This window comes from Puma concolor, chromosome C2 (genome assembly GCF_028749965.1).
Source record: "Puma concolor isolate L17-30 chromosome C2, mPumCon1.1.hap2, whole genome shotgun sequence".
NCBI classification, from domain to species: domain Eukaryota; kingdom Metazoa; phylum Chordata; class Mammalia; order Carnivora; family Felidae; genus Puma; species Puma concolor.
The window spans coordinates 46,565,881-46,589,700 of NC_141675.1; the positions used below are offsets into that span (position 1 = coordinate 46,565,881).

Genomic DNA, 23,820 nt, shown 5'->3' on the forward strand with positions numbered 1-23,820 from the left:
AATCAAAGAGGAATAGAGTTGGCTAATTATTTTTTGCCAAGTGAGATAAGTCTTCTACAGTGGATATTAGGCCTTTCTTAGAATAATCTGAGACAATTGCAATATTTTCTTTTTCTCTCCCCCTACTCAACATAGGAAGGATTTTTCTCCATTGTTTACCATGACAACCTACTGAGTGGATGTCCTGGATGTAACACCCAGGAAAGGTGGTGAACCTCTTTTGTCTGGGCCTCCAGTAGTTTTTAACTCCCCAGCTTGTCTGCACTCAGCATCAAACTGTTTGTCAAAATTATCATTTAAGTCTTTCTACCAGTTCCTGGCTTCAGTGGTTTCTGCTTCAGATAATCTGATCTTGGCTGTGATTCTTTGTACTTGCGTATCTGTCCAGATTTGGAGAGTTCTTTGTCCTCTGACCTCAATTCTCTGATGAATCTAGGAAAAACGTTTTGCTTTATGATTGTTCAGATTTTGTCTTTTTTTTGTGTGTGTGAAGATTGATGACTTACAAGCCCTATACATGTTGGAGTTTAAAAAAATTTTTTAAGATTCCATCTTGATAAATTGGTAAAATTTTTGAGTGTATTTTCCAGGTTCTGTAAGAGTTTGAGAATGTGGGTTTTGATCACCTGTTCCACTGGAAACAGGACAGGGAAAAGGTGGGCCATGAATTGAATGGAACCTGCAGAGACACAGACCAACCTGTACCCTCTCCTTTCTGGGTGAACTGGGACCTTCCATCCCAGGAAACTGGTTGGAGGATCTACTTTATACACAGGGAAATCCAACCAACTCCCAGAGCACAGCTGGGAAGACTGAGGCTCCATCCCAGGAAATTCAGTTTCTTCTACATTTATAAAAATGCATTTTCAGATGTTTTTCCAAGTCACAGAAGTATTCCTTACAGAAAAGAGAAAGGAAGGGAAGGGAGGAAAGGAGGAGGGGAAGGAAAGTGAAAGGGGGAAGGGAGGTGACAGAGTGTTTATAGGGTGTATTGTTTGAGCTGGGGCTGGAATGAACCTACCTGAATCACCTTCTGTTGCTGTGCTGCTATGTTTTTTCTCTAGTCTTGGGTCCCCTAATCTGTCCACCCTCTTCTTTCCAACTTTTAGAGCTTTTCTATGTTTACCTCTTACATTTTTTCCAGAGTTCATAGTTGTACTTAGAAGAAGCAAGGAATAAATGAGTCTGTGTCATTTTGTGTAGACTGGAAGGTCAGTTTGGCTCATTTTTATACCTTCCATGTTTCTATATAGCCTATAGAACATTCTGGTTTACCATTATGAATACTTTCTTTGGCTGCTAATTCTGACATTTGTGCCAGTCTTTTCAGTTTTAATTCATTGATTTGTTTATTCATTATGGATTTCTTTCCTCAGCATATTTTCATGCTAGGTTATTTTTTATTGGTGTCAGAAATTATAAATTTTACCTTTCTGTGTGCTGCAGATTGTTCTTTTAATAGTTTGACTCTTTCACTTCTCACTTTTAAGATTGGTTGGTCAGAACCAGAGCAGTGTTCAGTGTGGGGCTGATGATTCCCCACTCCTGAGGTAAGACCCTTCTGTGTGGTTGACCCATGAATGTGCTCCATGAATGTTTAGATTTTCCAATATGACTCTTAGAACAGACTTGATTCCTGGCCCTTTGTGAGTACTAATCACTGTTAACACTCATTGTTTCAAGTACCTTTGCCCTAGATATTCTTTCCTTATGCATGTGCCAATCAGTACTTACGGATGCCCTGCTGCAGATCTCAGGAATTCTTTTTGTGTGCAGCTCTCTGCTATGGTTTTCTGTCCTGTGAACTACAGCCACTGTGCTGTCTAAGGACGCCTTGGTCTGTTTCTTCATCTTAGGGGATCACCAGGCTTCTGGTTTCCCTTCTCTATGCCACAGGAAACTCTCCCAAGGCAATAAGCTAGGGCAATAAGTGGACTCACTTTGCTTATTCCAAACCTTTCAGGAATTACACTCTGTCCTGATGTTCACTGTCTTAAAAACTATTGCTTCATATATTTTCAATTATTCTTTGCGGTTTGTTTTTCTGTCCATAGATGTTAGGAAAGGTAGATCTGCTCCATTACTCTATTTTGTCCGGAAACTAATAGATTTCTCGATGTTTGCCTTTAAAACTTCTATTCTTTATTTGTTACTAGCATGTGAACAGATAGTGGGTTTGAAATATCTATATTTTATTCAGCAATGTTGCTAAATTTACATTTCATTTCTGGTTGGTTTAGTCTCCTAGATTTTCTGTGTGCATTAGTGTATCCCCTGAGAGCAAAAAAGATTGATTGTTTTCAGTCTTGATGCATCATAATACTTTTCTGGACTTATTTCACTGGATTAAGTGAATAACCAATAGAAGGTAAAAAAGAAGTGATGGGAATAGATAGACATACCATGTTTCACATACATTTTGGTTTCTTCTTGCGAGTTGGTATTATTTTTGTTTTTATCTGGTATTATTTTTTTTATTTTTAATCAGTATTTCTTGTAATGTGAATTTGCTGGTGACAAATGAGCTTTATTTATTTTCATTTTTTCTCCATTGAGGGATATTTTTACATGTATAGCATTTTATATGGGCAGTTACTTTTTTTTCCTTCAGTATTTTACATATCTCATTTTATTGTCGTCTTATGTCTGTTGCTTGGTATGTAATATCATCCATCTTTAATACTGTTGTTTTCTTTAATAATGTGATGTCCCCTCCCCCATTAGTTTCTTTTAACATTTGTAGGGAGGAAGGCATGCAAAATGAGATTGATATTTTAAAATGTTGACTTTTTCATTATGCACATGCTGGATTGTTCATATTTAGCTTATTTTCAGCCTTCTTATCCCCTTCCACCGATGTGGTTCTTATTCCTCAATTTAGAACATGTTTTAGAAGAATGACCTTTTTCCTGTCACTTTGGTGCTTAGATATATAAAAAAGCAGGGTTGCAGTAAGAAATTTATGGTGTGGGGATAATGCATCAATTATTACAGTAACAATAACAACTTCTGTTGCAAAATGTGTCCCAAATAAACAAATTATTCTATGATAAAATTTCCAAAAATGGTCTTAGGAAAGGTAAATCAGAAAGAGAAAGCTCTGCAGAGGAATGGAAAAATACCAGGTTTTGCTCAATTTTATAATCATTTCGCTTAATACTGAATTTAAGTATTTATAAGGCATGTAATAAATATTTGCTTAATGAATAACTTTCCCATGATTATACAACAATATGGATTGCAATTTTTAGGCATAACATTAGGTAATCACTTTATAAATATTTTTGGACTCCATAAATTAATTTAACATGAGGTAAACTCTCCATAAATGTTTCTGTACTGGATGAATTAATTATCAACTTGGGACAAGAATCCTGGCTTCTTCTCTTCTTGTGTCATGCTCAGTTGATGACCTTGAATTTTAATTTTGTTAGTGATCTATGCCATAGGTGTTAGCCCTGAGGTTGACTCAGTATTACCTTGTGATTTTTTTTTAAACTCCTCACTAATCCTTGCAAAAAACTAATGGGAGAAACAGACTTCATGGCTTACCTTGTGCTCTGCTAAGACACTCAGTCAAATTTATTGTGCTAGGATGATTATGGTGTCACAAGGTGAAAGAACTTCTGCCAGCATTTTAAATTGTTTGCTATTCTGTCAGACTATGTGATGGGATATATTGTGTGTGAGTTGTGTTTCAGATAAAGTGTGTAATTGTTAAACCAGTTGCTACTGTCACTGTTAATGTTGGAACCGAATGTAAGGACACTGTTGCTGAAGTGGTGATATTACTTGAGAGAATTTGTCATTTCCCTTTGTCCTACTACTTAGCCTTCAGTATATATGGAGTGGATTAAATTATTCCTATACAAGGTTGTGACAAGAATATCATGGGGTTCAAAACTCTGTGCTTTGGACTGACTTTGATTCTCTTTGCTTATTATATTTATACACCGTTACCAGAAAACATTGAAGAACCTTGGAAAGTAGGGGTCATCGATGCTCTTATAAAAACTACTTCTCTTACGGTAATTTTTTCCCCGCCAGGGGACTAGGATACCTTGTTATGAGTACATATAAACTTTCTTTCAATTAGTATTTTGAAAGAGACTTTGGTTTTCTTTTAGAACAAATTAGCAAAATAATATTAATTAATTTAATTATTAACAAACCAATTTAATCTCTAATACAAAGCAGAGGGAGATAAAATTGTTGCTGATAAGAGTCTATATCTAAAGATAAATCCATCATATGTTTTGATAAGAATAAAAGAAATGGTATCGTCTAAGTGGAAAATCTGGGGGGTTATTAAATCATTGGATTATATTTGACATTTCTGAGGGAACCTGAACCTCGTCTCATTCATTCTCTTAAAACTTACATGTCTATATTGATTATGTTTATATTTTGATGTATATTTTGTACCTTTACTATTTTAATATCTTTTTCTTTCTTAGTGGTTATCAAACTTTTTGGTCACAGAACTCTATAAGTTATTAAGGACCCTAAAGAGCTTTTTTATATTTATAATATTTATCAATATTTGCTGAATTAGAAACTGGCCTCATTAAAAATTCTCTTAATGATGATGGTGATAATAATAAGCTCATTAAAGGTTAACATAGATAATAATTTTATTAAAGTTGAATATATTTTTAACAAAAGAAAAATTAGTTATGATAGTGACCTTGTCTTCTATTTTTGCAAAGCTTTTTAATATCTCTTTATGAAATATAACTGGATTATTGTATATGCTCTTGCATTTAGTCTGTTGCAACATCACATGTCTTGTAGCCTCTGGGGGAACCAGAGAACCACAGGGATTCTAAGACCACACCTTGAAAACCATTTCTTTTGTCTACCCTTCATCCTCAGGTACTGGATTTTGGATTTTTTTGTGACAGTGACAGAATTTGAACTCAAATCTACCTCATTAAAAATATTTTCTCCCCTGTCAAAACATGCTGCTGTTCCTGAGGCCTATGAATGATGGTGACAATAGGAAGTTTTAGGGGAAATGCTTCAACAGACAGTAAATGATCAGAGGGGAGTAGTGCATGGTGTATGGAAGAGGCCGCCTAGTGTGCTACACAGAAGAGATGAGAGATCTGTCACCCTAGGTAGCTTGAGATGTCTACTGCTCAAAATCCAAAGTATGCTGAGTCACCCCTGGCCCCATTTTTTCCCTCTTTATTGCTAATGCTTCACCTTTTCATTCACTGGATAATAGATGAGCAAGTGCCAGACCTATAGAGAAACCATAATGTTATCTTCTCGAATAGCTCATATATCCTTAAACTTCAGAATAAACCAAAGCTTATTTCCTCATCAGTGTTAGCACATTCTGAAAGTATGCAGCTATAGAATTCAACTGTTGCTTTATCAGATGCAAAATAGAATTAAGACATTACACATCTAAAATAGAACTGACTACAAGTAGCTTACATACAAACATATGAATTAATTATACTAATAATTTATCAGCTTCTGCTTGTTAAAGGGATAACCATTTTGTCCCTGTCATTTCTGAATTATAGTAACTCCAGGGATTCCCGGAGAGAATTTTAATTTTTTTAAATATATGCCAGGAAGGCAAACCTCACAGTTCTTGATACAATGGTGTGGAATAAGTATAAGACTATGCAGTTACATATTCAAATTAGAGACAGCCAAAAGTAGAAGAAAGAGCATGAGCATTAAAGACAATCAGATTTTAAAGAGTCTACTTAATGCTTTTGTGGCTCAGTTTCCTCCTTTGCAAAATAAGAAATGTAAACAACATGTTGCAGTTTTTCTAGAACAATAAAGGCATGTGTGTTTTAAACATTGCTTAGTGATGTCTAAATGGTGGCTGGTTATTGTTCAGTAAAGAGCTAGTCAGCATCTACTCATTGGAGCTGTGAGAGATGAAGAGCCAAAACTCTATAAAATTTAGATTTAAAGTGACATATTTACTAAATTGAAAAGCTCTTCACTATAATTATTTTCAACTAACAGTGAAAATATTTAAGAATATTTTCAATATAAATTAATAGTGAAGAAAGCTAAAATGTGTTGACCATTTGCAATGTACCCTGACCAACTTTAATCTCCTGAAAAGTATTACCTAACTTTTACAACTGCACTTTGAAGAAGTCACTATTATTATCCTCATTTTAAAGACAAGGAAAATGAGGCACAGGGAGTAAGTAAGCCAGCCAAAGACCTACAGTTGATAATTTGTGGAATTGGGAATCAAACCAGACAGTCTTGATTCAGACTCTTTTTTGTTTTCTCTTGCCAAATTTTACATTTAATTTTAACTTTGTGTATAGTAAAATTTGTTCTTTTGGTAATACGGTTTTATGAGGTTTAAGTTGTGTATAGATTCAAGTAACAACCATAACGATCAAGATGAAGGAATATAATCCTTTGAAATCACCTTTGTGCTGCTCCTTCCAGTAAAGCTTCCCCATCCTAAACACCTGGTCATCACTGCTCCCTGTATGTCCTTGTACGCTGCCATTTCTGTGGTGTCATATAAATGGATTCATACTGCACGTGGTCTTCTGAGTCTGGCTTAACACATTTTATCTAGTAAAATGTGTTTGAGAGTAATCCATGTTGTTGAGAGTATCAAAAGTTAAATCCTTTTTAAAGCTGTGTAGTATTCCATTATTTGAATGTGTCACAGTTTGTCCACAATGAATAGTTGAAGGATATTTGGGTTGTTTCCACTTTGGAGTGGATACAAATAAAGTTAGTGATAATTCATAGAGCGGCTTTGTGTGAACCAAAATTCCAATCTCTATTGGGTAAATACCTAGAACTGGATATACTGTGTGTTATTATACAGTGTGTGTTTAACTTTATATAAAACTACTGAATTGTTTTCCAAAAATCCTGTCTCATCTTCCATTCACATCAGCAGTATATGGTAGTTCTAGCATATCATCATCACTTAGTATTTTCTTGATCATCACTTAGTATTTTCTATTTTGCATTAAAAACCATTCTAATTAATGTAACCTCACTGATATCCATTTGCATGCCCTTAGTTCCTAAAGATGTGTATCTTCTCATGTACTTATTTGCTGTTTCATGTTTTTGGGAGGTGATGTGTATGTATGTTCAAACCTCTTCTTTGTTTCAAGAAAATTGGTTCTTTGTTTTGTTTTTGTCAAATGCTGAGCATTGTCCTATTCTGGACACAAGACATTAGGCAGGTATTTGATTTGCAAACATTTTTTCTTAGTCTGTTTCTTCCCTTTTAATTGTCTTAAGTTACACAACAAAAGCCTTGGATTTTGTTGAAGTCCAATTTATCTTTTTTTTTTTTTAATTTAGTATTATCTTTTGGTATTGTGTCTAAGAACTTTTGCCTAACCTAACCTAAGATCACAAAGATTTTCTTCTATGTTGTCTTCTAAAAGGTTTGTTGTTTTACATTTTACATTTAAGTATTAATTAATTATTAATTATTAAGTATTAAGTATTAAGTACTTAATTAATTAATTATTAAGTATTACATTGTTAGTTAATTTCTGTATTAGGTGTGAGGAACAGGTCAAGGTACATTCTTTTCGCATATGGATATGTCTAGTTGTTCCAATTTGTTGAAACATCTTCCTTTCTTCGTTAAATTGTCTTATACAGTATGTCAAAAATAAATTGGACAAATTGGTTTATTTCTGGACTGATATTAATCTCCTCCCTGGATCTGTGAGTCCAGAATTTCCTGATACCGTATTAACTGTATTGACTATCATAGCTTGTTAGTAATCTTGAAACCAGGTTGCATGAGTCTTCCAACTTTGTTCTTCATTTTCAAAATCTCTTTGGCTGTTATAATTCATCTTTCTTTCCATGAAAATTTAAATTTATCATATTGGTGACCAAAAATTCTGATGAGATTTCGACTGGGATTAGGTTCACTCTATAAATCAATTCAGAAGGAATTGACATTTTAATATTAAGTCTTCTGACAGTTAACTTAATTCTCAATTTAATTAGGACTTTGATTTCTTCCATCATTGTTCTATGCTTTTTAGCATATGAATACTCGATGTATTTTGTTTTATTTATAACTAAGTATTTTAAATTTTGGTACTGTTGCAACTGGTATTTTTAAATTTTGATTTCTATTCATTGCTAAATTTGAAATAAAATTGATTGTTTGTATTGACTTTGTATCCTATGGTTTAGCTAAACCTGCTTATTCATTTTAAGAGTTTTTTTATAGATCCGTAATATTTTCTACTTAGATATTCATGTTTACTGAAAGCAGAGAGAGACTGTTTTTCCTTTCTTTCTGATATGTATAACCTTTTCTTCCTCTGCTTTATCGCATTGAATAGGACTTCCAGAATTAGGTTGGATGGAAAGCAAACATTCTTACTTTTTTCCAGCTTTTAGAAAAAAGTATTCAGTCTTGCACCATTTTTAAAAAATTTTTAAATGTTTATTTATTTTTGAGAGAGAGAAAAAGCAGAGTGTGAGTAGGGGAAGGGAGGGGCAGAGAGAAGGAGACCCAGAACTGGAAGCAGGCTCCAGGCTCTGAGCTGTCAGTACAGAGCCTGATGAGGGGCTTGAACTCACAAACTGTCATGACAAAGTCAGACACTCAACCTACTGAGCCACCCAGGTGCCCCAGTCTTTCACCGTCAAATAAGATCTTGTTTTATTTTTTGTAGCTGCTTTTTATATTAAGGAAGTTCCTTTTTATGGTAAGTTTGCAGAGAATTTTTACCATGAAAAGATACTGAGTTTAGCCAAATTCTTTTTCTTCATCTGTTAAGATGATATATAGCTTTTCTCCTTTCTCAGTGTCATGGATAACATTGATTTTCAAATATTGTACTTATCTTGCTTCCTTGCGATAAAACTCAATGGATTGTGATACATTATCTTTTTATACTGTTAGATTTGATTTAAAATTTTGTTGAGAATTTTTGCTTCTATATTGTTCTGTAGTTTTTCTTGTACTATATTTCTGATTTAGGTAACAAGGTAATGGCAACCCAATGAAATGAGTTGGAAAGCATTCTTTTGTGTTTTATTTTCCAGTAGCTATTGTGTAAGATTGGTTTCTCCCCTGAATATTTAGTATAATTTGCCAGTGAAACAAACTGGGCCTTAAGTTTTATTTTTGTAAAATTTTCAATGCCAAATTCAATTTTTAAAATAGTTATAGACTATTCAAATTATCTATTTCTTTTTTATAAGTTGCGGAAGATTGTGTCCTTTCAGAAATTTGTAGATTTCTCAAGTTGTAAAGTTTATGAGCATAAAATCTTTTTTTAAAGTATTTTTTTTATTATCTTTTTTATGTCTATAAGATCTGTAGTGATATCCCTTACTTCAGTATTCATTTTGGTAATTTGGGTCTTCTCTATTTTTTTAGTCAGTCTACATATAAAATTGATTAATTTTATTCTCTGAAAAGAATTAGCTTTTGTGTCACTATTTTTGTATTTTTTGATTCGTTTTAATTTCATTGAACTCTGCTCCCCTTATATTTATTATTTCTATCTTTTGATTTCTTTAGTTTTCTTTTGATACATTTTTTCTAGCTTATAAGAGAGGAGTTTTAACTCTTGATTTGAGACTTAATTTCTAGTATGATAATTTAATTTAATAAATTTTCCTCCAACCAGTTCTTTAGCTACATGCCACAAATTTGAGCATGTTTTATTTTTATTTTATTCAAATCAAAATATTTTTTAATTTCCCCAGAGAATTTATGACACCTGAGGTGTTTTTTTACACTGAAAACCATAAAACATGGATGAGACAAATTGAAGACAAAAATAAATAAAAAGATATGCCATGTTAATGGATCAGAAAATTAGCATTGTGAAATTCTCCATACCACACAAGGCAATATACAGATTCAATGCAATCCTGATCAAAATTCCAATGAAATTGTTCACAGAGATAGAAGAAACAATTCTAAAGTTCATTGAACCACAAAAGGTCCTGAATAGTCAAAGCAATCTTGGGAAGGAAGAATGGAGCTGGAGGCATCATAGTACTCAATTTCAAACTGTATTACAAAGTTATAGCAATAAAAACAATATGGCATTGGCATAAAAAGACACATAAACCAAAGGAACAGAATAGAAAGTCCAGAAATAAACTAAAGCATGTATAGTTTATTAATTTTTGATGAAGGCACCAAGAATACACAATGGAAAAAGGGTAATATCTTCATTAAATAGTGTTGAGAAAACTGGATATTCAAAAAAAATAAATAAACTGGACTCTAGTTTTATACCATACACAAAAATCCATTTAAAATGATGAAAGACTTCAGATTTTAATCTGAAACCATAAAAAATCCTGGAAGAAAACATAAGGCAAAAGCTCCTTGACATTGGCACTGGCAGTGACATTTTGAGATGACACCAAAAGTGCAAGTAACAAAAAGCAAAAATAGACAAATGGCATTACATCAAACTAAAAAGTCTCTGCATAGCAAAAGAAACAAGATGAAAATGCGATCTGCAGAATGAGAAAAAATATTTGCAGACTACATTTCTGATAAGAGCTAACATCTAAAATATGTAAGGAACTCATGCAACTCAATAGCAATTTTTTTCATTTTAAAAATAGGAAAATAGCCAGAATAAACATCCCCCCCCAGAGAAGACATATAAATGGCCAACAGGTATATGAAAAGGTTCTTGAGATCACTAATCATTGGAGAAATGAAAATCAAAATCACAGAGACATCACCTCATACCTTTTCAGATGGCTGTTATGAAAAAGATAAAAACAAGTGTTGGCAAAGATGTAGAAAAAAGGGACTCTTGTGCTCTGTTGGTGGCAATGTAAATTGGTAGAACCACAATGGAAAACAATATGGAGGTTCCTCAAGAAACTAAAAATAAAACTATCATATGATCCAGAAATCCCTCCTCCAGATCCTTCTTCCAAAGAAAATGAGAGATATGTGCTCTTTCAAATTGATTCCAGCAGTACTCACAATAGCCAAAATATGGAAACAACTTAAATGTCCATCAGTGGATGAGTGAATAAAAAAAAAGTACATATGTACAATGGAATATTACTGAGCCTTAAAAAAGGAGATCTTGCCATTTGTGACAACATAAATGAACCCAGAGGGTATTATGCTAAGTAAAATAAGCCAGACACAGAAAAATAAAAAAAAACTACATGACCTCACTTATATATGGAATCTAACAAAGTCTACTACATAAAAGTAGAGAGTAGAATGGTAGTTGCCAGGGGTGGGTAGTAGGAGTGAAGAGATGTTAGGTAGAATGAATAATCTAGAGATCTAATATTTCATAACATGGCTATAGTTAATAACACTGTATTGGATACTGGAAATTTGCTAAGAGAGTAGCTTTCAAGGGCTCTCACCACATAGACAAAAAAGATAACTGTAAGGAGATATGTTAATTATCTTGACTATAGCGATCATTTCACTATGTATATGCATATCAAATCAAGTATGTAGTACACCTTAAATATGTACAATTTTTATTAAAACTATTTTTTTTCACTTTGTAATATCTGGCAATTTTTCTATCTTCTGTTTTTGAATCCTAGCTTAATTCTATTATAGTTAGAGAACATAGTTTCTGTGAACTCAAGTTCTTCCAGTTTATTTGTTTTATGGCTTAGAATGTGGTGTATTTTAGTGAAAATTCCATATGCATTTAAAAAGGTTCTATATTCTGCCATTTTGTTCATTCTATAAATGTCAAAGTTGTTCAGGCATTTTATATCTTTAATGATTTTCTGTATTTTTTTCCCTCAATTACCAAGTGAGAAGTGTTGACATTTATAATTATGTGGATTATCTATTTCTCTTCACAATGCATTCAGTTTTGTTTCATGTATTTTTGAGTTCTGTTTATAAATGTTTATTCATTTTGCACTATTGCCTTGGTAAATTGATTTTTATAATGATGGAATGCATCTCTTTAACCCTAGTAACTTTTCATAGCTTACATAGATTTAATAGTTTACCACTTTTCATAGCGCATAAAATTTCAATCACATAGGTCTCTTTACCCTGACACTTGTATATATAGGTGTCATGTGTATTGTATTTATATGCATTAACCCCCATATATGTTAACACATTTTGTTTTCAACAGTAATAAATATTTTAAATAATTTCAGAAGGAATATTAATTTGTTAATTTCATTCACCCTTTCTTCCTTGATTTCTGAATTCCGATATTCCCTCTTGCCAGTGTTTCTGGCCAGAAAGACAATTTTTAATTAGGGTTTTAGTCATCCATTATATTTTACAGTTCTACATAACTGGGTCCACCTTCAGGGTGAAGCTTTGAGAGAAAAAATAAGGAAAAATGTATTATTCTTTAATACTCTTTGGATAACAGAAGACCCTTTTCACAATTTCTCTGGGCAGAGAATCTTTGCTCAGTGTTTTACATGTCTGCCTTCACCACGGTGGAAAAGCTGCTGTCTGCAGATGGAACTGGCCTTGGAGCCTGACAAGAGAGAAAAAGGGAGAAAAAGAAAGGAAAAGAAAATGAGACCCACCTCCTTCCCCCCATTCACACTCTGCTGTATAAGATATGTATTTCCCAGTCCAATACCTGGAAATCAAGGATTTCTCTGGGGATATTTGCTTTCATCTCTTGGGTTGTTAAAGGGCTTAGTGTGACTTCAGGTCAAAGCCAGAGGGCAAGAGAGAAAAAAAAAAGGTGAAACTCTCTTATGAATATTTCTTCCAGTTTTGACTTCCTCAAATTCTTTTTTTGTTTTGTTTACCTTTCAGAGTGCTCAGGTAGATTCTTTTCTGTCTAGAGTTTTTAGTTGTAATAAGTAGGAGAGATAGGCTTTAGTGAGCTTTATCTTGGCCAAAGAAAGCCATCAAAACCTTTCATTTTAACTACTTCATTACAAATAAAACTCAATAACTCATAAATGTATTCACCATGAATATATTCTTTAAGACTCCAAGAAAAATAAGTTGAGAAGAAAATATTGAAATTCATAAATACATGTTTTGAAACAAATATATTTGTTAAATATATTCAGGAAGAATATAGTATAAAACTACTTTGTGGTAAATTTGGAAAATATTTCCATTCCATGAATACACTCTTTGACAAACAATCTTTAAGAGTTGATCATTTAATGGTTTGACTTGGGACAAATTGATCCAGAGCTTATGGATATTGGAAAAACAAATAATTTATGGTTACTTAAATCCATGGTTTCCTTGCAAAAAAATAGATAAGTAATGTAAGGAGGAAGAGAAGAAAATTCACATCTCTTTTCATTTCTTGCCATAACTTGAGCCTCATCACTCATTTTATCCCTGACTGATCTGGCTTTTATCAGATGATAACTAACTGTAATTGAAGGAAATGACAAATGGAGGTAAAGTAAGTAACGGGTTTGGAGCGACTATTGAGAGCAGGATGAAAATCAACAGATGGGTTATTAAAAAGTCAAATGACTCACTCGTCTCCTTAATTCCCCAAACATAACAAATAAGATAAATTTTTCCTAAAAAATGTGTCTTCTCATTGCATCTCCATTTCCTCTGTTGCTTTCCTAGACTAGTGTCTCCTTTTCATCAGGATCATCTGAAAAAACTTTCTAGAGAAGGGATATGTAATGTTTATTTGCAGGCATTCTAAGGACTATTTTGGCAAAGCATTGACTTTTTCCCTTTCAATGTTTCAACCTCCAAGCATTTGTTCAAATTCATCTCCTTATACAATGAAACAATTTTATCTCTTATGACTGCCTTATGATGAGATTGGGGTCAAGAGGTGATAAGAGATGGGGATGTCTGCTGTGGATGTTACTTAGCTAAAAAAATAGTTATTTTCTATTTTGACATCAAAGTTTGAATGTGTCTTCTTCAAAATGTCTGCCTCAAAGAGATACGTAAAATGTTCTGTTTCTAGAAAAAGGCATCCAAGCAAGGAAAATAATATTTATGAAGAAAAATAGGTAAATACAAGCATCACATAACAAAAAAATAAATAATTCCAGATAGAAGAAAATATGCATTAGAAAGCAATAACATTATGTCTAAGAAAATTGCAAATGCCACTTTAAGGAGATCCCTGAAAATGTGGAGAAGATTTTAAATTTGAAAGCCCAGCAAAGTTGGAGAAATCTCTTGTAGATTTGGGAATAAATGAGTGACAAGAGAGTTGGGTCTCAGTGAAAGTGCGATGAGCCTAGTATGAAGATCCCAAGGTCTTGCTGAGGTGTTGCCTGAAGTTATTTTCTGACTTTGGCATATCATTTCACCAGTTAGGTCTTGGTGTATTTTCAACTAAGATTAAGAAATTGTTGAAAATGAGGGCGCCTGGGTGGCTCAGTTTGTTAAGCATCTGACTTAGGCTCAGGTCATGGTCTTGTGGTTGGTGAATTTGAGCCCTGATTGGGCTCTGTGCTGACAACTCAGAGTCTGGAGCCTGCTTTGGATTCTGTGTCTGCCTCTCTCTCATCTCTCATTGTTCTCATTCTTTTTGTCTCTGTGCTTAAGATCCAGTTTTCAAGGATAGTGCACTAAATCTACCTTAAGTTTACTTTCTCACCTCTTAACTAGTGAGTGGTTATCCTTGATCAACTGGCTCATCAAAGGTTTCAAATAATGGGAGTTGGTAGCTCTCTAAAGTGACGAGAACACTGTTACCAAAATAAGGGATGTTTATGTCTACTCAGATTCTAAAGGCAAAAGATGTCTATAACATGGAATTTGAAATTTGGTATTATCTCTCTGACCTAGCCTATTTCCAATCCCTAAAGATAAGTATATATTATGGATTAGATATGGCTGTCTACTTGATAAATGTTTGGCATATAAATGTATATAAATATTATAAATAATGTTATACAAATATATAAGTAATATATAGAGACATATACTATATATTATATAAATATGTTTCTAATATATAAGATACATACTTCTAATATATAATGTATATGTATTCTAATATATAAGATATAACATATATTTCTAATATATAATAAGATATAAATATTGCTATATATGTGTATCTATATATGTTTTAATTGAGAGCTTAATGGTATTTTAAAGCTACTTAAAGTGTCAATGTCAAAATGGCGGCTTTAAGGCCATATCGTGTCAACAACTTATTATTCCTCATACAACTGTCATTTTTAAAATTCAAATTCTTCCTATTATACAATCTTTTCCTATTGTTCTAGTACTTAATAACTGCTTTCCTTCCATTTTTATGGGTTATTATAAAAAAACATAATTTAGTACTTTTATGTAGAGGAGTACCTGCCTTGTGTAACAGTGGCCTAGAAAAGTAGATTTACATTTTGCTTTGCTAATTACTGGTTATCTCATTTTGGTCAATAAATTGGACTTACCAGGTGTCAGTATTCCCAATGTTAAAGCAGATGAGTTAGATGATCTTTAACACCTAGTAAAATTATAGCCACCTCATATAGGTACTGTAAATGCTCTGTAATATTCTTTTGTCCCCACAGTATTTCAGGATTCTTTATACGTGAACTATTCTTTGAAATGTTACAAAGATGTTATAAAACTTACCAAAAATACTAAAGATAGTTTTATTTAAAGTAGCGTTTTTTCTTCAAGCATTTTTTAAATAAAAAAAATAACCTATTTGTAGTTGAAATAACTGAAATAGCTTTATTAGTAATGTGATAACTAGATGCTTCTAAAATTTTAAATAAAATTGACTGACCAATGAAATAACATGAAAATATTGAGATTTTATACATAAGTATAAAATCTGGAGTACTTGATGGCTCAGTCAGTTAAGTGTCTGACTTCAGCTCAGGTCATGATCTCACGGTTCATGGGTTTGAGCTCCACACTGATAGTGTGGAGCCTGCTTCGGATTCTCTCTCTTTCTGCCCCTTCCCTACTTACGCTTTCTTTCTCTCAAAATAAACTTTTAAAAAAGAAATAGTTTTTTTAAGAAGTATAAACTCTATTATTTCTCAGATAATTTTTCAGATAAAAGTTTAGAATTAAAAAATAAGTAGCCACAGTACAATGATGACATTTAATGAGATTACTCTTATTCCAAAATACAACATACTTAAGATTTATCTAGAAGCAACAATAGTATATGTGTCAGGATGTGCAATAAGAACTCTAGGGTGTTATATTATTCCTTCTTCCATTTTGGTTGCATCTTTCTATGCATTTGGTATTACTTAAAATTGAAATATTCAATGTTTGAAATTTTTTTAACAGGCTATGTTATTGGAAAATATGGGTCTTATTAGATATGCGGAATTTTTTTCCATGTTACTGAAATTGGACCATACAGTACTAATTTCAGATGAAAACATTACAGTGATGGATACAAAGTTTACTGACATTCCAGTATGTTTGTACTTGCCAAAGAAGAAGTCAGAAAGCCAGAGACGGGCTGTAATTTTTATTCATGGTGGTGCCTTTGTTATGGGAAGTTGCAGTAAGTGTATCTTATATAAGCAAACGTATATGTGTGTGTGTGTGTGTGTGTGTGTGTGTGTGTGTGTGTTGCATATTATGTAGATATATATTCAAATATATTTGTATATATAACTGACAGAACTTTATTTCTATGTTATTTGTGTTTGTGACTATGTGTATGTATCTTAGAGACTTTACCAATCATAGTTTAGACATATTTTTCACAAACTTCTTAGAAAATAAGTATATTAGATTTTATTTTTTTGAAAAACTTTATCAAATAAAGTTACATTGACGTTGTAAAATTGGAAATTCAATTATTAACCTTCAAACATAACTTTGAAATTACCAAATGACCTGACTTCAGGTTCAGAAAGATAGAAGTGAACAAGATATTGTAAATGTTGAGTCAGAACTGATATTATTTACAACTTCCAAGTAGCAAATACATGTTCATATTGTAGACTGTGATACAACAATACTTGTTTTGGGACTTAGAATCCAATGCATAATTCTGAACTTAAAATAAAACATAAAATAGAACTGTGTAATCAGCTCTTCCCATAAATGCTATCCCCATCTAGTGTTGGAGATGATTTTAAGAAATGCTAGTGGAGTAGCTAAAATGCTTATACATTCCACAAACATTCACACAGACACAAACTCAAACATGCTCTAACATACACACACTGAGTTATACATATTAACATATATACAGAGTTTCTTGTAGAATGTCAGTATTATGGAGTCACCACACAGCATAAAACACAAAAAATGTTTTACAAGACACTCAGAAGAAGCTAATGGTAAGGCTCCTTTCCTTGAAGAACCCACAGCCTGGGTCATTAAACCCAGATTGACTCCATGATCTGTTAATGTTTCAAGACTACTACATATGCGACTGTAATCAGGTGGATGGTCAACTTTTATTTTGTTAGGTAAGCACATTCTTAGGTACTATTGTCACAGTCTTAGAAATAAAGAAATAGAGAATGATAAAGTAACTTGTTCAAAGTCCTACTGTTAGTAAGTGGTAGAACCAGTAGTCAAAACTAAGCTTGTCAGCAGGACCCACAGCATTCACCCTCACACTACTAGTGAGCAGCCCCATCATGTGGCTTTAAGATGCTGTGTCCTATATGTCCTTACTTCCTCTCCTTCATGCCAATGACTATTGTAAACCTTCAGCACTCTTTCCAGCCCTCAGCTGATCGCTCCTGAGCTACTCCTGAGCATCCATACATCAGGGATGTATGTCCATAATCCACCACTGCTCCCCTCCTCCCACATAAGGACTTTCAAATGTCCTTAAAAATTATTAGCACCTTATTAATCCTCAGCTTCACTTCTTTCTAACTGTGTCCTAGGAAAAGGCATTTTTATCTTCGGGCACAGTTGAATCTCTCTACTTTGCTCTCTACTTTCCTCCTATTATTTGGTTTATCAGTACTTCTATTTCATTTTTCTACCTACAAGCATGTCATCCCAGTTGACTCCTAAGTGTTACTACCTCTTCTCCTTTGTTCCCAAATCCTTCTCTGTACGTAGTCCTCTTTTATTTCTCAGACTCATTTTTATACACTGTGGAGTTTGTTTTCCCCTTTTGAATACTTCTTTAAGCTGTATAATTTGAGAATGGCCATTCCCTTCTGTTTCACTGAAATGGCGATTTCACCCTCTACTCCTTTGGTTGTGTGAAACAAATTTCTTTGAACTTCCTTTTGCCTCTCGCCTTTCCCTTCATCTGTATCTCCCTCTCCAAAACAATACAAATAGAAACAAACACAAAAACAGGTTCTCCATTTTTATACTTTATAAGTGTTCATGTTTCCCAGTATTCCTTTCTGTAGCTTTTGAATCTGCAATGCTCTTTTATTTAGTTCTTTAAACTTTTCAAACTTACCCACTCCCACCCACTGGCTGATTTCCCAAGGAATTTTATCACCGGTTATTTTCCTTCGTGGTTTTAGTTTATGCTGCCACTTTTCTCCAAATTCTTACATCACTTGTACTTAACATTTATTTCTCTGAGGTCTTTATGCATTCTCATGACTCTGTCTTTAAGTATATTTTCTTCTGCAATGACATTCTCCATTTGGTGGTAGTCATCAAATCTTATATCTTTGAATCCTTATACATCGCAACAGAAAAAGTGAAAACAGAGGGATTCCGCCAGTTAATCATATTTCAGTCACTATCCACAAATATAGATGGTTTTCTATTGTTCTTTATTGACAGGGTACACTTTTATATTCTTCTTTTTTTGTTTCTTTCATTTCAGGGCAGACGGCTTATGACTTCCTGAATAGATGGACAGCAAATAAACTTGGTGCTGTTGTTGTGGGAATAGAGTAAGGCAATCATTTTTTTTTTTTTTAATTTGGGACTATCTCAGAATTTTAAGGCATTGTCAGAGTGAGAGATCTTAGTTGCTCATGATTTTTTCTGAATTTCCAAAAATATACTGGAAAGACTAGCAAATGTCAAGTACTTTCTAGCCTCTCACTTACAAAGAAACTCTAACATGTTTTGGGCTTGAAGTCTCTAGGTGTATATCTGCACTATGTAATTTATAGGAGAGATGGGAAAAGAAAAATTTTCATACTGAGGGTGAGGTAGAGTATGCCTGAATTTACAAATGACTTTCCAACCATTGAGCCAAATAACTTACTATACTTAAATACTTATATTTCAAAGCTTTTAATTTTTTGCATTTAAAATAAAAGTTTATTTTTTCTCAAATATTATAAGGATTTTCTTTTGAATCAAGTTTCTAAGTAGTGCTCATGATATAAAACATGGAATGTCATCTTGAAGAATTTGAACCTAAATAAATTTCTTATATTAGAGACTTTGAAATCATTTACTCTCTGATTTGATGCTTTTAAAATCTCTTGTGTCCTCCCAGCAGTGGTTCTGAAAAAATTTGAATTACCAATTACATTGAGAATCTGATGAACACTACAGAGCATCTCCCCTACTAATTGTTGTTTTGCTGAAAAGTATACGTGCAATTTTACGAGGATAAAGACACAATCCTTGTCTCTCTCATCTTCCCATAGAGCCAACATTTTAAAACCTTTATACCAGAATGTACTTTTTATTTTAAAAATAGAAGTTGGTAGTAAATCTGGGTTCAATTGGTGAGATTACAATTTCAGAGTGGGGCCAATTTGGTTTATTGGACCTGTTGGTTAAACTGAGTTGCTTAGATACATGCAACTGAAGTTTAATTATATATGCTTTGTTACTTTCTCTTTTTTTCTTAAGCTATAGGCTAGCTCCTCAATATCAATTTCCTGTTCCCCTTGAAGATGTCATTTCTGTGGTCAGATTCTTTCTACAGGATAACATTCTTGCAAAATATGGAGTGGATCCTTCCCGAATCTGTATTTCAGGTGATAGTTCTGGGGGTACATTGGCAGCAAAAGTTACTCAACTGGTATGTTTTATGTGTTCTATATGTTGATAGTACACATACGTTATAATTCTAACACAAAAGAATCATTTTATTTGTTAGGATATTTTTATTGGCCTTGTGTGTGTTTTTTAAAATTTAAATCCAAGTTATTTAACATATAGCATAATAATGATTTCAGGAATAGAATTTAGTGATTCATCACTTACAGATAACACCCAATGCTCATCCCAACAAGTTCCCCCCTTAATTCCCATCACTTCTTTAGCCCATCCCCCCCACCCAACACCCCACCAGCAACCCTCAGTTTGTTCTCTGGATTTAAGAGTCTCTTATGTTTGCCTCCCTCTCTGTTTTTATATTAATTTGCTTCCCTTCCCCTATGTTCATCTGTTTTATTTCTTAAATTCCATGTATGAGTGAAATCATATGGAATTTGTCTTTCACTTAGCATAACATACTCTAATTCCATCCACATTATTGCAAATGGTAAGATTTCATTCTTTTTGATTGCTGAGAAATATTTCATTGTATATACCACATCTGCTTTTTCCATTCATTAGTTGGTGGATGTTGGGCTTTTTCCATAATTTGGCTGTTTATAGCGTTGCTATAAACATTGGGGTACTTGTGCCCCTTTGAATCAGCATTCTGGTACCTTTTGGATAAATACCTAGTAGTACAATTGCTGGGTCCTAGTGTAGTTCTATTTTTAATTTTTTGAGGAACCTCCATGCCGTTTTCCAAAGTTGGTTTTGTTTTACACTGTGAAATGGCAAATATATAAAACCAACCTAATGTCCTTTTGCATAATTTTTTCTGTAGACAGATGTGGCTTTAGAGGCATTAAGGGGAGACTACATATATTGCTAAATAAGGATTTGATTCAGCCATCAAGTTTCAGAAAAACAGGACAATGTCTAGGAACTACTATTGAATATCACAAGGGATTTTTTGTTCTACTTAGCTAAATTGTAAAATCTTCCAAGCATTTGGCATTATTGTAATCCATGTTTTAAATCCAGTAGAATGTCATCAGATAGCATTTGGGGCATGTGCCATGCTTGTATGGAAGAATCACTACTGTGATGAAGAAGAACAATGGCCTATGCTAAACTCTTGCTTTGTATAGTTAAGTAATAACCATCCAAACAATTGATATATTTGAAAATTGAATTCAGCCCCACACATAGTTCCTACTCCCAAAACCACTTATGGAACAAAATTAGCATAAGAGGAGGGACATATACATTTACAATCAGCAGAATCTATTTACTTATTTTGTGGGATCACTTTTACTAGCTTGAGAACGTATCTGTTGAATCTCTCTGCTTCATTTTTGTTTATATGGTCACTGTTTCTTCCACTCAGTTTATGAGATGATCCATTTTTTTTTTCTAGAAAATTATCTGTCTGAGGATGCTAGGGAGGGATCAAGGGCATAGGAGAGATTCTGTTAGGGGAATTGGTTTTAGCTTCTTTATGAACTTGTGGCACTGACTATACAATGAGTATACATTTTAAATTTTTTTTTTTCAACGTTTTTTTTATTTATTTTTGGGACAGAGAGAGACAGAGCATGAACGGGGGAGGGGCAGAGAGAGAGGGAGACACAGAATCGGAAACAGGCTCCAGGCTCCGAGCCATCAGCCCAGAGCCCGACGCGGGGCTCGAACTCACGGAGTGCGAGATCGTGACCTGGCTGAAGTCGGACGCTTAACCGACTGCGCCACCCAGGCGCCCCTGAGTATACATTTTAGAGTTGGCTGGATATCATTTCCTCTTGTGAGGTACTACTGAGATGACAGTTAATTGTCTCATTTGGTATGTCACCTACTTTGGTGAGGGGATTGGCTTTCAAAATCACTCTCCAGATACCTAGACTTACATGTGCTATGGCAGCAGGAATAGCCATTTGCCCAGATGTCATAGTTGTAGAAGCTGGTCTGTGGCTCAGGTAATTTTTCTTGAGAGATTAACTCTCCTGTAGTGTTTAGGACTAAGAGAGAAGGAACGGGGAATATATGGTAGCTTTTCTCACCCCATCACTGAGAGCTTAGGATACCTCGTATCTCTGGTAAGAAAGAGAAACTCCAGATACAATGCTCCATGTCTTTGCCTGCCCTTCAAATTTTCATAAATTCCTCTGCTTATTTACCATCACAATACATTATGTTCTCCAGAAGGCAACTTGTATATTAGGAATATTTCCTGTAACTTGGTCCAACTCCTTCTAAATTTAGTTAGTATGTGTGTTTGAGCATTCATATTTTATTGTTATAGTCTATCTTCTCAGGTTACTTTAGATCAAAAAGTGATTTTTAAACATAGCTCGTAATCTTCTCTAAGAATCTCATTATTATAATTTTATTTCATGGTCATATATGAATAAACATGTGTAAGTGTTTGACGTATATGTGTATCATAACTGCTGAAAGCGGGCTGATGCATGCATTTTAATGCCCTTAAAATAAAGTCTAAATATTATAAAAAGAAATAACCATTAGGTCCTGTATTGGTTTTGTAACTATTTACATCATAACTGCTCATATTATTGGAGTAAAACCTCCCAATCATATAGTTTGGAGTCTTTTCACATTTTATTATCAATTTTTTTCAGGTACAAAATGATCCAGAATTCAAAAATAAAATTAAGGCACAAGTTTTAATTTACCCTGGCTTGCAGGTGGTGGATGTTTTAATGCCCTCTCACCGACAAAATGAGCATGGTCCGATTCTGTCAAGGGATATGGCAATTAAAATGGGATGCCTGTACTTGACCAAGGATAAAGCACTGCCCCAAGCAGTGAGAGAAAATCAACATATGCCCCATGGATCAAGACATCTGTTCAAGTTGGTTAACTGGAGTACTCTTCTTCCTGAAAAATATAGAAGGAATCACATATATACTGAACCAATTATTGGGAAGCTTAACTCTTCGTATCCAGTACTTTTGGATAGCAGGTTATCACCCTTGTTAGTCACTGATTCCCAATTAGAAAAATTGCCACTAACTTATATCATCACCTGTGAACATGATATCCTAAGAGATGATGGACTTATATACGTCTCACGACTTCGAAATGCTGCAGTTAACGTTTCTCATGACCACATAGAGGATGGGATCCATGGAGCACTTTTTTTCATGACAACACCATTTTACTTACGTGTAGGCATTAGAATAAGTGATAAATATATTAATTGGCTTGAAGAAAATCTATAAATAGTACATGTAGCTAGCTAATTATTTAGTAATATAATCTAAAGGTTATATTTGAAAGTTTGTGACTTTAAGGAACAGAACAATGATATTCTTTTTGAATAAATGTAAGTTTAAAAGCAAAATTACTGTGTACCTTTGAACAAGTTACTTAATTTCCCTAAACTTGGATCTTAATAAATGTAGAGATTCACTGTATTAATCCCATTAAATACAATTTATTTTGCTTGATAAGTTTTAAATATGCACCAATAATAGTAATTTTTTTTAAAAAAAGTGTGATTATAAACAAAACAAGCAGGACAGTATCCAGGTAGTGATAGGAATGGTAGTGGTAAGTGAGGAGAAATTTTAAAGAAGAAAAATCACAATGGCATTTGTGTGTAGGAGGAAAACTACATTATATTGAAAACCTGTTTTTTCAATTAATGGTCCATATATTAATTGTATTCACCAAATGTAAATTCCATTAGGTTTTTTTATTTTTTTCACTTCACCTAATACAAACAAAATCTGCTTTCAAATATATTGCTCAGTTTCTTATAGAAAGAAAGGATTAACATGTAGACTATAAATTCTTTCAAAAGCCTAAATATTTGGCTCTCACTATGCTTTTTTTTTAAATTAAGTTTATTTATTTATTTTGAGAGAGAGCACAAGTCAGGGAGGAGCAGAGAGAAGGAGAGACAGAATCCCAAGCAGGCTTCATGCCATCAGTGCTGAGCCCATTGCAGGACTCGAACTCATGAACTGTCATGAACTGTG

General features: G+C 33.5%; 1 protein-coding gene across 1 annotated transcript; it reads left to right on the forward strand.

Moving 5' to 3' along the window:
- The first annotated feature begins 3,848 nt into the window (after positions 1-3,848).
- On the forward strand, positions 3,849-23,253 carry LOC112850336 (arylacetamide deacetylase-like 2). The gene is made up of 5 exons (XM_025913987.2): positions 3,849-4,028; positions 16,214-16,436; positions 18,699-18,768; positions 19,688-19,859; positions 22,456-23,253. The coding sequence occupies exons 1-5, from the start codon at positions 3,891-3,893 to the stop codon at positions 23,056-23,058; spliced, it is 1,206 nt and encodes a 401-aa protein (XP_025769772.1). The 5' UTR covers positions 3,849-3,890; the 3' UTR covers positions 23,059-23,253.
- Positions 23,254-23,820: the final 567 nt, after the last annotated feature.

Excerpts from the sequence above, each read along its gene's own strand:
- LOC112850336 (XM_025913987.2), top strand. The coding sequence starts at position 3,891 with ATGGGGTTCAAAACTCTGTGCTTTGGACTGACTTTGATTCTCTTTGCT. Across the intron at positions 18,769-19,687 it reads GCTGTTGTTGTGGGAATAGA|CTATAGGCTAGCTCCTCAAT; the intron begins GTAAGGCAATCA and ends TTTTTTCTTAAG. Across the intron at positions 19,860-22,455 it reads CAGCAAAAGTTACTCAACTG|GTACAAAATGATCCAGAATT; the intron begins GTATGTTTTATG and ends AATTTTTTTCAG.